At 47.3% G+C, this 14,912-nt stretch overlaps 1 protein-coding gene across 1 annotated transcript in view; it reads left to right on the forward strand.

The window, feature by feature from the left end:
* The window catches only part of CLPB (ClpB family mitochondrial disaggregase), a 73,313-nt gene that overhangs the window by 17,355 nt on the left and 41,046 nt on the right, over window positions 1–14,912 (forward strand). The window contains exons 4-5 of the mRNA XM_059465847.1: window positions 9,967–10,070; window positions 14,182–14,310. Coding sequence (XP_059321830.1) covers window positions 9,967–10,070; window positions 14,182–14,310 — 233 coding nt within the window. The remainder of the gene's footprint in view (window positions 1–9,966; window positions 10,071–14,181; window positions 14,311–14,912) is intronic.

The following is a 14,912-nucleotide window of genomic DNA, read 5'->3' on the forward strand; positions in this document are numbered from 1 at the left end:
CAGCACCTCTGGAGAGGTGAGCTGGGCTGTCCCTGGCTCAGAGATGGCTGAGGTGCAGCCAGCTGCACAGAACCTACAGGTACTGCTTGCCTGCAAAAAGATCAAGGGCATTCCATTTTAACTTATTGGCTTTCTCACCACTTCCTATTTTATGGCTAATGATACCTCCACAGGTTCCTCAGCATGGTTTTGAAGGGCTGGCATGCTGGGAACTGGGATGAGTGTTTTCAGCTAATAAAAAGGAAGTCTTCATCCTCAACCCCTTTCCAAAGGTGTTTTTCAGAGAGGAACGATGTTTTCAGTCTCCACTGTGCGCTGGAGATTTCTGTGACCTGTCCTTTAGCTTTGTCATGTTTCCCAATTTCCACAGCCCTCACTCTTCCAATTAGACAGCCCCAGTCCATCTGTTTAATTTAATTCCAGAGGCACTGCTTTAATGATTTCTGTCAGTTGCCATCAGCTACAAGATGAAATCCAGCATGCTGGAAGGCAAGTTTGGGGTCCATCTTTTCTTTTTACAGCAAAACAGTGATCATCTTCTTCCTCTTGAAAATGTCTTGTATCTAAAATGTGGGGAGGCATTAAGAAGCATTCTGCAATATTGCCATGGATAGGTCTGGAGGAGACTGGTGTCTGCCTGGGAGGGGAGATAGAGTAGTGGATCTAGTGGAGACAGATATTTAGGGTTTCATTTTTACATGAGACAATGTCCAAATTATTTGGCTCCATGATGATACATGTTGTAACTGGGTTGTGGGCTAAAGACACATCAGCTGTGACCATGTTTACAGCAGCAAAGGAAGGTTTTATTTGTAATTCCCATTGCTGTGGGAATTGCCATAGCATTGTCATATTTTTAGTATTTAAGCTTTAATTAAATGCATACTCAGAGCTTTGTGGGGTTTGGGCATTTGTTAAAATAAGCAATAAAGCTATCATAAATGAAACCCCAAAGCAGGTAGGACTTTAACTGTATGGCTGTATTCTGTAGAATAGTGACCTTTTCTATATCTGGTTATCAGCTACTCCGATTTTTATCATTTCCACAGAAATAAAGTGACAGTGAAATATCAAGTCATCTCCTCAGCCTCCTCTGCCTCCTCTGAGGCAGAGAACTGCTTGTGTGGTAGGGGAGACTAATGCACAGAGCAGCATGGAAAGTCTGAGTCCCAGTGGGATAAGTTTGAGTAGTTGTGAAAAACACTGGAACCTGCTTCTGCTCCCATTCAACCACATTGGCACAACCCCTGGGCAGCAATTCTGAAGGCTGGAGCATGAGCATGAGTCTGATGAGGGGTGGCTGGGGGTCTCAGCCTGGAGAAAAGGAGGCTCAGGAGCGACCTTCTCACTCTGTAAAACTCCCTGAGAGGTGGGTGGAGCCAGATGGGGGTCACTCTCTTCTTCCAGGTAACAAGGGACAGGGGAAAAAAGGAAACAGCCTCAAATTGTGCCATAGGAGCTTGAGGATGGCTATTAAGGAAAATTCCAAGCCTGAAAATATTGTCAAGCCCTGGAAGAGACTGCCCAGTGCAGTGGTGGGGTCACCATCCCTGGAGGGATTTAAAAGTCCTATGGAAGTGGCACCTGGGGACAAAGTTTAGTGGTGGCCTTGGTAGTGCTGGAGGAACAGTTGCACTCAATGATCTCAAAGGGGTTTTCCTACCTAAATGGTTCTGTGATTCTGTGATTTTAGGGCTTCCAGAGTTTTCTGCATGGCTTAGGTGGTGGGGAGGAGCACCTGGGTGCACTCACAGGGATTCCTTTCTCAGAATGCAGTTCAAGTGCAGTTCAAGCCTGTGCAAGTCTCCATAAAGGCTTTCACAGTAGCAGCAGCAGCAATACCCATGTTTTAATTGGACAGAAGTGCTCCAGCCCTCAGAACATCATTTTGTTCCTCTCTGGACTCACACCAGCAGCTTCACCTTCTGATTTTGAGTTGCCCAGAGATGGAGGCAGCACTGCATGTAGGGTCTCACCTGAGAGGAACAGAGGGTCAGAATTGCCCCCTCCTCTGCTGTCCATGCTGTGGGATCAGCCCAGGGCACAGATTTCTGACAGTGCACTGCCAGGACATGCTGAGCTTTGCCTTCCTGTTTCACTGGGGGCTTTAGCCTCCAAATTCCCTTGACTCTTCCCTACATCATCTGCTCATCTTCATTTTCTTTTTGCAGCTTTTATTTCCTGCACACCCTTTCTTCTTCTGCCTTCCTCTTCAGGTCTGCATCTCTTTGCATTTCTTCACCTTTGCTTCTCAACACCTTTCTTCTGGGAATGACGAATGCCAAGTGACTCCTCCCTGAGCCTTGGCTCTCCTTTTCCTGCTCTGCCTTTCTGTGAAGATCAAAGAGCTGTGGGTCAAGGTTCTCCCATGGAACCAGCAGGGCTTGGGCCAGCGCTCCAGCCCTCCTTAGGGAGAGGAGTCAGGAAGGAGTTTGTTCTTTGTCTCCATGTACACTGCTGGGAGCTGTGCCTCATCCACATGTGCATTGAAGATGCTCCGTGGCTGTTTTATATTGGTAATGACAATTCCTCATGCACTGTGATTTTCTAGTGGGTTTGTTCTGAGATTGGTGAAGGGTGACTGATCTGGAGCTGTTCCCTGTCTACAGGCAGTGACATGATCAACTGGTGCAGTCTTGTTGTCTATATTAGGTACATACATCTGTTCCATGGGGGTTTCTTCACTCCTTTCACTTTAGTCAAGTCATTCAGAGCTGTCTGCAGTGGAGCTGGAGAAATATCTGAGTACCTTTGGAAGAAGATAGGGCCCAATGTGTCACCTGTCAGAGAGCTGAGGAGTTGGGTGTGGGTTTCAGCTGTGGTGACAGAATGTTAGGAGGGCCTGATCCTACAAACTGGGGCATTGACTTTCAGCCACTTCCTGTCTGGGTGTTTTTGATGAACAGTGACCACTTGGCTGTTCCTGCAGCTGTTACTCACACCTCTGCCTTGGCAGCACCCCCATCTCAGACCCTGGGGCATGAGCATCTCTGTTTTCAGGGATGAACACCCTCTGATATCTTGCAACTCAGGCACAATGTGATACTGTCAATTTAGCAGGTTCCTGCACCTCTCCAAGCCACAGAAATGGCTTCTCTTCACATTTTCTTCCTGCTCCAGGCAGGGAGCAGGGCTGCTAAGCCTCCTCAACTCCCTTGTGTGCCTTCACCATGCCTCTGAAACATGATTCACCCATGTCACACTCTAAAGAAAACTGACGAATATAACAATTACCACCCTTCAAGATTTTCCCCCTTTTTTTGGATTCCATAGTCCCTTTTTATTCCTTTTTGAGGAGTCAGTCATTTTCATCTGGGTTAATAATAACACATCACAGCACAAGGGGTTGCTGCGGCTGCCTGGCTCTCTGTGCCATGGGTAGCTGTAAACATGCTCCTGGGAAGGCACACATCCACGTTTAGCTTCTTCTGAGCAACAGTTCCTCCCAGCCCTCCTGCTGGGCTGAATTTTGCACAGTTAAGATATAACCAGGCAAGGATGTTCTTTGTGTCCAGGCAGGACATGTGGCTCCTGCCAGAGCTCAGGGCAGCCGCGGATCAAAGCCCAGCCGGGCGATTGCATTGTGCTGATAACACACGGTCATGGGGATCACCAGGCTTCTTGGTTCACCAACCCCAGCTGCCGGCGGTGGTCCAGGCATAGCATCTCTCTTGAGGCAGCCCCAGTCACCTCCCACCATCTCAGCATTGATTTCCCCACCCCCTGTATTGTATTTATGTATTTATTTATTGAACAATATGTTAGTGCAGCCATTACAAGCAGAAAGCACTTTTCCCAATCGATCGAACTGCCCAGCCAGCTCTAGCTCAGCATTGCCCTCTGAGTCATCACCAGGGTCAATTTAGATTTATATTCATGCTGATGAATAGGCTCTGCCTCTAATCCAATCAAAACTTGATCAGCAAATTAAAACTCAGCTTGTTGAGGCTGTTGAACCCAGGTGAGTTATGGAGGGAGCTGGAACAGCCCAGCTGGACAGTGGCATCCCACTCCTTCTAGGATCTGGTGTAGGGTGTTGTTCTGCTCCAGTGCCTCACAGCAAGAGGCAAAACACAAAAAGTGTATGGGCCAGAGAATCCCTCATTTGAAACTCACTCATCGTGGGATGGTTTGGGTTTGGAAGGGCCTTAAAGCTCATCTGATTCCAATCCCCCTGCCATGGACAGGGACACCTTCCACTAGACCTGGTTGCTCCAAGGCCCATCCAACCAGGCCTCAAATACTTCCAGGGACTGAGGCAGTCACAGCTTCTCTGGGCAACCTGTGCCAGGGCCTTGCTACGCTCTCACGGAAGAATTTCTTCCCAATATCCCATCTAACCCTGCCTCTGTCACTTTGAAGTCATTCCCCCTTATCCTGTCACTCCAGGCCCTTTCCAAAGTCTCTCTCCAGCTCTCTTGGAGCCTCTTTAATCACCTGATTTTGCAAGTCCCTTCCTTTTTTCCAGGAACATTCACATGCTTTGCATCACTGAGTACAGTTCCTTTGCATTTTCATGGGGCTGTACCCTTTCCTACGGGGTAATTTGCTTGAATGTCCCTTTACCTGCAAATTGGATAGGTGCAATTAATAGCTGTGATTCCAGGAGTCTAGCTGATGGACAAGTGCTTGGAGGGGTCAGCACATCCCAAAAGCAGGAGATGTGATTGAAAGATGATTGGAAAGGAAGGCTGGATGTGTGATGTGTTGTTATTAGATTAGTGCCAGTATTTTGGCACAGCAGATTTTGCCAGGAAGTGATGATATCAGTGCTTATTATTAAGCTTGAGTCTCCCAGCCATCCTAAGAGCTATGGAGATGTTTCTTACCACAGGGAATATGGTGCAGAGGGTAACTCACAGGGAGAGCAGAGCACCATCACCTGCTACACCACTCTCAGACCACCTTGCATCTAGCAGTTGTGCTCCTCTGAGCTCAACTTCTCATAGAAGGTCACTTCCCAGAGAAGAATGCTGAACATGTAGGCAGTGGATGAAAAGGACAGGGCTTCCTGAGTATCTGAGAGCACATGGAAGTAGTATGTGACGTGCAGGTGGGAAGAAGAAAGCTTATTTCAGTGTAGTCACTGAGGGCACAAAAAGCAGATGGATGGAGTTATGCACAAAATGACAAATCCTATTTTACCATATGATTCATTCAGTACCTGTAGCTCAGGGGCCACAATGTTGTGGATTAAAGTCCTACACTGGGACAAGGGATCATTTCCTTTAAAATGAGGCACAGTCAGGGACCTGAAGGTATATCACAGCCTGTGAGCTAAAATTGAAGTTGAAGGATCTCTTTGGTGGTAATAGCCATGAGAATGGAATCCAAGAAGGGTGGTTTGGCCATATCAGAACCTGTACTTCCAAAGACTTGAGTGATCTGTGAGGCTTAGCTGCCTGGTGGGATGCTGGAAACCCTGATTGCAAGAATCACAGCAAGCCAGCTGCTAGGGCAAGATCAACAAAGGCTTCATTGAAGCATGTAATTTCTTGCCTGAAGGAGTTGTCCAGCCCTGTCACTGCCAAGGCAGTGGCTGCCCAGGGCAGTGGTCAAGTCCCTATCCCTCCAGGGATTTAAAAGCCATGATTCTATGATGTTCAGTAGGTAGATGTCCATCTCTAGTAGCCCAGAGGTTGTCAATACAGGTCCCATAAAAACAGCAGGACATAACCTGCCCCACCATTTTCCATCCTGCACCTCCTGCTTTCATGGGGGCATCTTCTTCAAGGTCTTTGATGCAGTTCTCTTGATGACTGGGTTGACCACAGTCACACCAAGTACTGGAGATGCAGGATGTTTCCAGAGGAATCCAGCACTGGATCTTCCAGGACAACTTTGCACAGATCAGTGACCTGTGCTGGAGCTTTCCCAACTAGAAAGACTGGATGTGGTGCATCTCCCTCTGTTCCACAGTCTTTGACAGATGGCTCAGTGCCACACAGATACTAAGGGTGGGTCTGTCCTACCTAGTGACCAAAGGTGGGAGAGCCTGGGTGGGTGGCCTGTGGCCACATCTGTTCTGGGTGTCCCAGGCCACGCACTTGGCCTCACAGGGCTTTTCTTGCAGCCAGACCTTCCTTGCTTTGCATTTTGCTGCAGCCATAGAGGGCAGTGGTATAGGTCCAGGTTCAGAAGCAGAGGTGGTAGTGGAGCTAGGCATGCTGAGCAGCCCTTCCTAGAGCTGCTGAAGGAATTTCAGGATACATTTTGTGCCCTGTGCCTTTTCCATGCTCCTAAGGTAGTCCAGAAGGATCTGTAGGCTTGTTGTGGCACTCCTACATGGGATGTGCTCACTGATAGGGCCTTAAGGAGCAGTGTAGCAAGACAGTGTAGACATGTCTCTTCTGAACATGGAGCAGATATTTGGATCAGTGTCTTTTCCCTGGCATCACAGTTCTGTTCTCAGATCATAGTGTGGCCAGGGAGTGCACTACCATGGAGGCCTGAGGATGACATAGTGAGGTTGTCTCACTGGAACTGTACTGAAGATTGTGGGTTATCTCCCCTGCTGATCCTTCAAACAAAAATCAAAACTACTTGGTGAACTGGGAGAAAACTCAGGCTCATTGAAGAGATTTGTGTGGTAGAGAGTGAGCACATCTGTGATGCAAGGGTGCTCTGGGCTTTGTGGCTTCCACTGCTGATGTCTGAAACTAGATGAAGTGATCCACCATCAAGAAAGATGTCAACCTGTTGGAACAAGTACACAGGAGGCCATGGAGATGCTCCAGGGACTGGAGAGAGGCTGAGAGAGGTGGGGCTGTTCAGAAGAGAAGGCTCCAGTGAGACCTTAAGCCCCTGCCAGTGTCTAAAGAGACTCCAAGAGACCTCTAGAGGGACTTTGGACAAGTGTCTGGAGTGACAGGACAAGGGGGAGTGGCTTCACACTGCCAGAGGGCAGGGTTAGATGAGATATTGGGAAGAAATTCTTCCTTGTGAGTGTGGTAAGGCCCTGGCACAGGTTGCCCAGAGAAGCTGTGACTGCCCCATGCCTGGAAGTGTGGCTTAATTGGACGGAGCTTGGAGCAATCTGGTCTAGTGAAAGGTGTCCCTGCCCATGGCAGGGGGCTGAAATTAGATGAGCTTTAAGGTCCCTGTCTAACCCAAAGCATTCCAGGTTTTCATGATGCCCATCCTTAGTGCCTGTTCTAAGCTATCAGGTATGATCATGGCTGTACAATTCAATCCACTCAAGAACTTGTGCATTGCAGCTTCTGATGACTGAAAAGGGGAAGGGTCATAATTGGAAATTGCTGTTTGCAGAATGAGAGCCAGAACCTCTCAACCTAAATATTATAGAACAAACTATATTATCTAAATATGGAAATAAATGAAGTATGGATATTAATGGAGTACAGAAGTAAATGAGCTCTGTATGCTCACCAGGATTGCCTGAAAGGAGAGTGGAGCCAGGTGGGGGTCAGTCTGTTCTCCCAGGTAACAAGTGACAGGACAAGGGAAACAGCCTCAAGTTGCACCAAGGGAAGTTTAGGTTGGATATTGGGAAAATTTCTTCCCCAAAAGGGTTGTCCAGCTCTGGTACAGTCTGCCCTGGGGAGTGGTGGAGTTACCATTCTTGAAAGCTTTAAAAACATTTGGATGTTTGACATAGGGATGTAGTTTAGGGGGGAGTGATACCTAAGATTTTTAGCTTTTTATATATTTTATATATTTGTAGCTTTGTAGATTGCTAAAGCATAGCTGTAGCTTCTAGTATTTTTCCTATCTTTCCTTCCTACATTTAGGAATGATAAGCTAGCCTTATAAACATATTCCTAAGTACTGTTTAGTCTTATTCCAAGAAAAGAACCAGCTACAAAGACATTCTCTTTTCCAATCAGAATCAGGACCAGACATAACAGAAATGGGGCAAAAGAAACCTCTGAACTGCTTCCAGTGGAACAAGACCCCAGCAATTATTCCCTAACCAATTAACCTTTTAATTGGACAGTATATGATAAGCACACTAATCAACTAACCTTATAAAAATTGTAGAATTAATATACCACATGCAGTTTTCACCACATTTTGTACCTGAAAGCTTTCAAGTAAAGATTTGCTTTTATATTCACTTTATATGTAAAGATATGCTTTTATATTCACTTTAACATTGTTGGAAAGATCTATTACATTTCCCAGGTATCAGTGAGTGACAGTGCTGGGGGAACAGTTGGACTCAATGGTTTTAGAGGGCTTTTCCAACCTAAAAAGTTCCATGATTCTATCTCCTGCCCCAGTCTTGGTGCTGTGCTCACTAGAAGTGACTTTATACATGGTGAGGAGCACACCAGTGCTAGTAAAGAGCTGGCCTCTGCTATACCATGCTGAAATAATAAGATAACCACCCTTGATTCTGCTAATGCATTTATAGGGTAAATGGAAGAGGAGCTTAAGTTGAATTCCACATGTGACTTGACAAGCCACAGCCTGCAGGTACATGTCAGGCTGTGGCACACATCACTGTCAGCCTGTGAGCCATGTCACTGGTGATGAATGCTAACAAATGAGTTACTGTCTAGTTGTCAGGGGAAGCCTGCATGCTGAAAAAAAAAATTAAGAATTAACTGGCTTTAAGCTGCTTTCAGAAGGAGTGAGAAATTTAATTCTTACCTGATAATTGTTTGGATTCAGAAGCAGAGAGTGAGGACTTCCACACCAAAATGCCTGGGCAGTGCATCCCATGTCCCACTGCAGCATGTTCATAACGCGCAGCATTTGCTGGCAGCTCAAAATCCAGCATGTCCTGGACTGATCCCCAGCTCCATGGGCAGCAGGGCAAGGGAAAAGCTTCTGACCTTCTGCTCCATTCTGATGAGACCCCACCTGCAGAGCTGCATCTGGCTCTGGGGTCCTACCTCAGAAGTGTGGGAAGCTGCTGGAGCGACAATGTGGAGTGCAGTGAAGCTGCTTGGATACACCAAGGAGGTGCTCCAAGGTCTGGAGCACCTCTGGAGACAGACTGGGAGAGCTGAGGTTGTTCAGCCTGGAGAAGGGAAGGTTTCAGGGACACCTTAGGGCCCCTTCCAGTGTCTAAAAGGGCTGTGAAGTTCAAGTCATAGAAACAGGATTGTTTGGGCTGAGTGGATCTTTAAGCCATGTCATTCCATCCCCTGCCATTGTCAGGGACACCTACCACTAGATCAGTTTGCTCCAAGCCTCAGTCTGCCCTGGAACACTCCCAGGGATGGGGCAGCCACGACTTCTCTGGGCAACCTGTGCCAGGGCATCACCACCCTCACAGGTAAGAATTTCTTCCTGCTATCCAGTCTATCCTCTGTCAGTGGGAAGCCATTCCCATTGTCCTGTCGCTCCAAACCCTTGTCCAAAGTCTCTCTCCAGGACTTTTGGAGCCACTGTAGGCCCTAAGGGGCTCTAAAGTCTCCCTGGAGCCTTCTCTTCTCCAGGCTGAACACCTGTCTTCTCTCAGCCTGTCTTCTTGAGCAGAGGTGCTCCAGCCCTCTGATTATCTTCAGAGCCTCCTCTGAACAGCTTGCGGTGGGAGTTGTTTGCACTTCCTGTGGCAGGATGGCACCTTTAGTACCAGAGATGCAGGTGCTGTACAGTTGCCTCCCAAAAGCAGTGCAGTTTTGCTTCCCGTAGTCTGCAGATTGTTACAGTAATCTTCCTTTTGGCAGGGACAGGGGTGGCCTTGGAGCCAAGGTCTGTGTCTAGGAATATTTCTTGTGCTAGAAGCATGTTCTGTGCATGTCACCTCAGAAGGATTGCATGTCTCTAAAGTGTCACCCCTTCCTCCAGTCCCTCCCCATATAATTCATTTTAGCCTATGCTGGTGGAGCTCCATTTGATGAAATGTTCAGTTATGGTTGTGGGTTAACTTCCCTGGAATGTTAACATTCCCAGGAATATTTGAAGAGGGCTTTCTGAGCACTTCTCAGTCTCTGAAGGACTTCAATTCTTCATCTACTACTTCTACCTTACTTTCCTTCTGTTTTGTGACAGTGTGGTAAAGGCTCTGCTCACAGCTAATGCTGATCCAAACCTTGGGGATGATTTCAGCAATGTGTATGAGATTGCCAAAGAGAAAGGCCTCCATTCCTTGGAAGGTAAGATGGCTTGTGTGTAGCTACTGACATTTGCTTTTCAGCTCCCAAAATTTTGGTTCCTGATCTGACCTCATGGGGTTTCTTTAGAGCTTGTTTCATCTTCTTACTTTTAAATGCAAAGTAATTGATGGTACTTGGGTGAATGTATGTCTGAAGAGGAAAGAAACATTATATAGATATTATATGGAAGCAATACTTCAATTTACCAGAGATAAACTGGTTTTATATATCCAGAGCAAAATACAAAGTCATACATAGGAATGTCATTCCATTGACTCACATGCAGCCACATCTTGGGGAAGGGTTCAGGGCAGTGTATTCCACCAGCAGCCTTAATCCAGATCTTATCAGGAGCTGTGAAATGCAGACAAACTTGGCCAATTGAAATAAAGCTGAATGATGCAAGTGGTTGCAGTGACTGCTGTTAGGTTTGGGCAGGCATCAGTATCAGCTCTCAGCCCTAGATGACTTTCCATGGAAACAAGGTCATTTTCTGCAGAGTCATGTCATCTCATTATGGATATTCTTGGCAGATCTCAGTTTCCATGCTCACCCCTTCATTATCCTCATCACTGGTTGATGCAGACTCAGAATCATAGAATCATGGGATGGTTTGGGTGGGAAGGGACCCTTAAAGCCCATCCAGTCCACCCCCCTGCTATGGCATGGATACCTTCCACTAGGCCAGGTTTCTCAGACACCTGCTTTGTTAATTCAGATCTATATAAATTTCCCAGACAGTTTCCACTTTTCATGACAATAAATGGTGGTAAAATTTTCTTGGTTTTATGATTATCAGGATATGTCTGGATTCTAGGTGGCCAGCTGTGCTTTGGAGCAGCCAGCTGCATGTTCAGAGATTCTTCTGTTCCTCATGCTGGCAGGAATGATAGTAGGACTTAACCCTCCTAAAGTATCCCTGTCTTTCCTTCCCCATCCCAGAAGCCTTTTCTCTATCCAGGCACTGTGCTGACCTGCCAACCTCACCTCTGAGCTGGCAGACTATGGGATTTTTCCCAGACATCCCCCTTGCCCTGCCAGAGTCAGCCAGCCACTGGGACTTGCACTCCCAGGTGCACCTGCACCCACAGTGGCTGCTTTTGTGTGCTCTGACTTGTTTGGAAGTTAAACCTTGTTCCTGCTGCTCTGGGAGGAAAATGGGAGGAAGTCACACAGTTTGTCCAGAGCCTCAGTCTGCACTGCATGGTTTGCATAGAGTCATAGAATAGAATAATGGAATTATTTCAGTTGGAAAAGCCCTTCCAGACCATAGAGTCCAACCATTCTCCCAGCACTGCTGAGGCCACCACTGTGTCTCCAAGTGCCACATCCACATGACTTTTAAAGCCCTCCACGGATGGGCAGATGGTGCCAGAGCTTAACAACTCTTTCCATGAAGAAATTTTTCCCTGTACCCATCCTGAATCTCCCCTGGCACAGCTTGAGGACATTTCCTCTTGTCCTGTCCCTTGTTCCTTAGGAGCAGAGCCTGACCCCCACCTGGCTCAACTCTCCTGTCAGGGAGTTGAGGAGAGTGAGAAAGTCCCTCCTGAGCCTCCTTTTCTCCAGGCTGAGCCCCCAGCTTCCTCAGCCACTCCTCACCAGACTTGTGCTCCACACCATTCCACAGCTCCATTGCCCTTCTCTGGACATGCTCCAGCCCCTCAATGTCCTTCTTGGAGTGAGGGGTCCAGAGCTGAGCCCAGGTGTGGCCTCAGAGCACCCAGCACAGGGTCACTTCCCTGGTCAGGCAGCCACACCATGGGTGCTGCTGAAGCACAGGGACATTATCCACGGGCCTGTCTGTGCTTTTGGCTTGGTGCTCAGTTCTGTGAAAGCCTAATGAAGGTGTAATATTTGAACCTTTCATAAAGCACAGGTTGAGTTAAGAAGATGGAGCAGTGAGGCGACAGCTTTGACAGGGCATTATTCTGTATTTTTAAAAGCTCCCTGCTCTCATCCCTCACTGTGACCCACCCATGCAGCAGACCTACTTCTTGCTGGTAGAGAGAGTGTACATAGATCATATCCCTATAGCAGGGAATGTAAAATGTATGAAACTGCATTAAAAAATGAGCAATAGAATGCCAATACATAATGCATGTACATAGACTTTATTTAAGATAAAGTGTATCAACCAAGAAAGTTAATTGTTTTTGTCTGCATTCATCCCTCTCTAATGTTATATATTTTGGGGTGAAGAAAAGATAAGGCCACTCCATGAGAAGTTGCATTAATTCTTTGGTTGACGTGTTTTATTAAAAAGAATAAATTCAGTTGCGTTTTTAAAAAGAGAGAGAGAAACTGCCTTTGTTTTTTCCTTTTTTTTTAGACATTTACATATTTCGTGTATAAATATTTTTTCATAAAAACATCCAAATCGAGAGGGTGTGCTCCACAACCACTGCACAAAATATATTACAGACATTTATATGGATGGCAGGAAGGGAGACAGAGGGCTGAAAATTTCCAGGCACCCAGTGATGGATGGTGGACGAGGCTTCCCCTGACGCTTTATTGAGTTTCCGATGATTATCTTTCTCAGAGACATTTTTTACAGATGACGGCCGAGCTGTCACAACGGACCATGGGGGAAAAAAACCAACAATAATAACACTTTAATCTCTTTACTGCGCTGCTCCCTAGTATCTCAGATTCATCTTCCCTGACGCACGCAGTTCATTATCCTGCTCCTCCCTGGGTAGGAAATGACGACAAATAAATATACATACTCACCCTGTGTGCTTGGAGAAAGGACCCAGGGAAGGAAAGGAGCCAGGGCATTAATTGATCTTCCTGGAGGGACTGTGGTTCATTAGTGGAGATGCTGGGCTCGGACAGCATCAGGTATTCATCACAGTGTTTCTCTCTTCAGAACTTTTCAAATCTCCTAGAAATCTTTTGATGGCTCTTAGGAGGGACTGTGAAGAAGTCCCTGCAGCCTGTCGGTTTTCCAGCTCTGCTTGTTTTGCCATAGTACAGTATGAGGTGGTCAGAGCACTTGGGAGCTCTCCCAGCCCCTGGATCTGGCTCTGATGAGTTTTGGGTACAGACCCTTTCACCAAAGAGTTGGACACACCTCCAGGAGCAGAATTTGGCCCACCAGTGGGTGGTGTTCATTTGAATGGAGACAGCATACACCAATTCCACCATCACTCATGCTCCATGGTGGGACAGGGTATTTATGGGGCTTCCTCTGGGCAACCAGGGCCATTGTCTCACCACCCTCACAGGGAAGAATTTCTTCCCAATATTCAATCTTACGCTGCCCACTGTGAGTTTGAAGACATTCCTACTTGTCCTGTCACAATCTGCCCCTGTAACAAGTCACTCTCTCTTATTTTTTTGCTGATGACTAAAGCAAAGAGTTTAAAATCCAGGTTTTCTAAAGCCTAATCCTTAAACCAGCTACAGGAGATCAGGGGTGCTGCAGACCCTTCCTTTAGAGCCATGCCCTGCTGAGCCACGTGGACTTATGTGCTGGAGACTCCCAAAATCAGGAATTTGCTTAAAGATCAAGCCATAGTGGAGCAGCATTCATTCCTGTCACAGCTTCCCTTCTGTTTGCTAAAAACATTATTTAGATTAGATATTGGTAAGAAATTCTGCCCTCTGAGGGTGGCAAGGCCCTGGCACAGGTTGCCCAGAGAAGCTGTGACTGCCCCATCCCTGGAAGTGTTCAAGACCAGGCTGAACACAGCTTGGAGCAGCCTGGTCTTGTGGAAGGTGTCCCTGCCCATGGCAGGGGGATAGAACCAGATGAGCTTTAAGGTCTCTTCCAAGTTACCCTACAATAAATGGCTGGGAAAAGGCTGAGGTCTTTGCTCAGGTGCTCTCCACCCACCTCCTCCCCTGCCTGGGCACTGTGTAGGCAGTCACTGGGATACATGGAAACCATGTTGTCCTTATCTTTACTGCTGCTCAGTGGAGTGGGGGCAATGCCCACCAGAAACACCCACTGGGGTCCTGGTGGTCCCAGAAGAGGTCACAAAGCCCTTAAGAAGCTTCCTGCCTGGTGAGGGGTGGTGGGTCCATGCTGCTGCTGCACATCCAGATGAGCAGTTCTGTAATTCTCTCAGTGAGCTGAGCTTTCACTCTCTGTCCCCTGCAGTCCTTGTCACCCGGGAGGATGACTTCAACAACCGTCTCAACGTCCGAGCCAACTTCAAGGGCTGCACAGCTCTGCACTACGCCGTTCTGGCTGACGACTACCTGACAGTCCAACTGCTGCTGGATGCAGGTGAGTTTTGTAGTTCCACCCAGCTCATGGGCCAGGAGCACTTCTGAGTCAGCCCATCCTACAAAACTGTCAGGTTCAGACACAGGTCACACTCTGTCACTGTCACAATTTGGTGTGATTTGCTGTTTGCTTTCATCTCTTTACTTTTTAGTTTCTGTGTTCCCGTTCATTTCCAGTGTTTTTTCTCCATGTGCTTTCGGTGGCTCTTCTCACCTTAGTCATTGAGTTTTCCCTTTCCTCCTGCAGCTAAACATCCGGGGAATCATAGAATCCTGGAATGGTTTGGGCTGGAAGGAACCTCAAAAATCATCCATTTCTAACTCTCTGCCATGGGCAGGGACACCTTTCACTAGACCTGGTTGCTCTGTGCTGCATCCAACCTGGCCTGGAACACTTCCAGGCATGGGGCAGTCACAACCTCTGTAGGCAACCTGTGCCAGGGCCTTGTCACCCTCAGAGGGCAGAATTTCTTCCCAATATCCCATCTAACCCTGCCCTCTGTCAATGGGAAGCCACTCCCCCATGTCCTGTCACTCCAGGCTCTTGGAGTACTCTCCAGCTCTGTTTGAGCCTCTTTAGACACTGGCAGGTGCTCTAAGGTC

Source organism: Ammospiza nelsoni, chromosome 2 (assembly GCF_027579445.1).
Source record: "Ammospiza nelsoni isolate bAmmNel1 chromosome 2, bAmmNel1.pri, whole genome shotgun sequence".
Taxonomy (NCBI): Eukaryota; Metazoa; Chordata; class Aves; order Passeriformes; family Passerellidae; genus Ammospiza; species Ammospiza nelsoni.